Consider the following 3,166-nt stretch of genomic DNA (forward strand, 5'->3'; position numbering starts at 1 on the left):
TATGTTCTTTTGGAAGCCGGTGGTGTGTGTTCGCTCGAAATGGATGAAGACGAAACTTTAATAACATATTACTTTTTAAAAATGCAATGGAAGAGGAAACAAACAAAGAAAAGAAAGTTTTAGGTACATCCAATGTTACTAAAAACAATTCCATTAGGGTTATGTCAAACGGTATACGAAGTTGTTTTCGTTTCGGTATTGTCAAAACCTGCTACGACCAGAGATGGGCAGTGGGTTAAAATCCAATCAACCCGCCCGTGTTTTCACCAGGGTTTTACCCGAAGCGCCGAGTTTTAACCCATTTCTGCCCAAAATCGTGCGCAGAAACGAAGAGTACGGAATTTGGTATAATTCCAACACTAACAATATAATATACAATAACTTGTAACAAATTTCTATATTTTTATTATACGAAGAAGAGGCATCTCCACATAATAGCCACCACCTATCAATCCTGTGGATTCTCAATGAAGATCGATTCAAGTGCATACGATCTAACGTTTTTTTGTATCAATTTATTGATGAACTTTTCAAGCGAATCTATTCAATAGAAAGGTAAATCTAACTGTCCTGATAATAAAGCAACAAATATTTTATAATGTGTATAATTAAATTTGAATAAAACTCAATTCACCACAAATATTTAGACGGTAATAGTTTCTGCTCTGGATTTTGGGTTTTAACCCGATTTAAACCCGGTGTTAACAAAGCCCCGGGTTAAAACTCGGGCGCTTGCCCATTTCTTGCTACGACCCAACGCTACTGCAAAGCGAACATAGCGCGCGGGATACTAGAGAGGAGGGCATGGAACAGAATACGTGCGGACAGCGATAAATAAAACGTGACGACAATAGCAGCTGCGACAATCTGTCGTCACGTTTTTATCGTGACTTTTTTTATCGCCTGACACTGTCGTTCTAGCTGTTCCCAGTGTGACGACAGTTCGATAAAAAATCGTGAACGGCAGTTAATCGTGTCGTGCTATATGTGAACAATTTCATTTAAATATACAAGCCACGACTCTGTAAACTGCACGACAATCTGTCGTCACGACATAGTGGGAACGCGCCCTAATTCGACTTCAATGTATAATAATAATACTAGGGAAACCCTGTGTCGCGGGTGCCATGGACACACATATAGACAACCACAAATTACACCCAAACTCACGAGAGAAATAAATGTAGGCCATACAAATATTTCTCCTCCTGAATCGAACCTGGGACTTCTGCGTGGCGGTCCGGCATGGTAACCGTTCCACCACAGAGGCATTTGAATATAAAAGTTATGAAACAACATTTTAGATAATTTTTATATGGTAAAAACGGCCATGCTCAGCCTTTACCATACTTTGATGATTAAATTATTCATCCAATTGCGAATTCATTATATAGTTAAATTTAGAAAACGATACATTCTAAAAATAAAGTGTCACATATATATTTGGCAGTAGGTACAACACATGTGAATCTTTATTATTTATCTGTTATTGTTAATAAATGGTTATATTATAATAATTAATTATTGTCCCTAATTTATAACAACCTTTTCATATCTGAGTAAATCATATAGTAGCGTAAATCTACACGGGCGGCGGGCGGTACCACCTAACATCAAAGGCGTTGCGCTACTGTAGAGAAGACAATTTGTTGGCGCTATGCCATGGTATTGCTGGCTCCCAATTCATCCTATTACTCTTGTCTACGCTATAGTCTACGCAACTTCCTTCAAATGAGTTCATTTTTGGAAGTACTACTACCATACCGATTTTTGTCGCCAAGATGGTTTTGAAGGGTAAAGGTACTGGTGAAACTACAGACATATAAGACTTGTCAACGTTATATCTCAGGGTGGCTGGTGTAGTGGCTGTGTCCTTCAGACCTTTGTATTTTTTAGCTCAAGATTGGTACTACCACTATTATGGGTAGACGTAACGCTTACCACCTAGCGCACAATTTGTTCGGACCAGTCACTTTTCGACACGGCAATTTTTTTTGTAATTTTAAGAGACTTCTTTTTTAGTTAGGTAATTAGTACACTTAGTCAATTATTTTCGGCATTAATTGTCATTTCTATCTTGCTATCACACAAATATTCTGTACAACAGAACCCTAAGAAATAAATGTTTTTGAAGTGACATTTATTATTCGAACAGGGTTCGAATTTTTATTTACCTTATGATTCATTTGTTTTCAGGTTTGTTCCAAATGTGTTCGAGATAGTGTGAAAACATACCAAGACGACGATATTCAAACATCTTGAGGTTGTAATAGATTTATTTTAAAATAAGCACATTATAAGCTTAATAGAAAATGCGTGAGTGCATATCCATACATGGCGGACAAGCCGGAGTTCAGATCGGGAACGCCTGCTGGGAGTTGTATTGTCTCGAGCATGGAATTCAGCCTGACGGACAGATGCCTTCGGACAAAACTGTCGGTGGCGGGGATGATTCCTTTAACACATTCTTCAGTGAGACTGGAGCAGGCAAGCACGTACCTCGAGCAGTATTTATCGACTTAGAGCCTACAGTGGTAGACGAAGTGCGTACAGGGACTTACCGTCAGCTGTTCCACCCTGAACAACTTATCACGGGTAAAGAGGACGCAGCGAACAACTACGCGCGGGGTCATTACACTATTGGGAAAGAAATTGTGGATCTGGTGTTAGACAGAGTGCGCAAGCTCGCAGATCAATGCACGGGACTACAAGGATTCCTCATATTTCACTCCTTCGGTGGAGGCACAGGATCAGGCTTCGCTTCCTTACTCATGGAACGTCTCTCCGTAGATTACGGTAAAAAGTCGAAGTTGGAATTTGCCATTTATCCCGCACCGCAAATATCAACTGCTGTCGTAGAGCCATATAACTCAATCCTCACAACTCATACGACGTTAGAGCACTCGGATGCAGCGTTCATGGTCGATAATGAAGCCATTTACGATGTCTGCAGAAGAAATTTGGATATTGAAAGGCCAACCTATACTAATTTGAATCGTTTGATTGGACAAATAGTGTCTTCTATCACAGCATCCCTTAGATTTGATGGTGCGCTGAACGTTGATTTGACGGAATTTCAAACCAATTTAGTTCCGTATCCTCGTATCCACTTTCCACTAGTAACGTATGCTCCTGTAATCTCGGCTGAAAAAGCCTATCATGAGCA

General features: G+C 39.7%; 1 protein-coding gene across 1 annotated transcript; it reads left to right on the plus strand.

Annotated features, from left to right (window-relative positions):
* Positions 1-2,296: 2,296 nt before the first annotated feature.
* Positions 2,297-3,164, plus strand: LOC113226428 (tubulin alpha chain, testis-specific-like; the record flags this gene model as incomplete). The annotated part of the gene is made up of 1 exon (XM_026459041.1): positions 2,297-3,164. A coding segment is annotated over exon 1 (852 nt), but the record flags the coding sequence as incomplete, so codon positions are not given.
* Positions 3,165-3,166: the final 2 nt, after the last annotated feature.

Source organism: Hyposmocoma kahamanoa, unplaced genomic scaffold (genome assembly GCF_003589595.1).
Source record: "Hyposmocoma kahamanoa isolate Upper Pololo Valley unplaced genomic scaffold, ASM358959v1 100021, whole genome shotgun sequence".
NCBI classification, from domain to species: Eukaryota; Metazoa; Arthropoda; class Insecta; order Lepidoptera; family Cosmopterigidae; genus Hyposmocoma; species Hyposmocoma kahamanoa.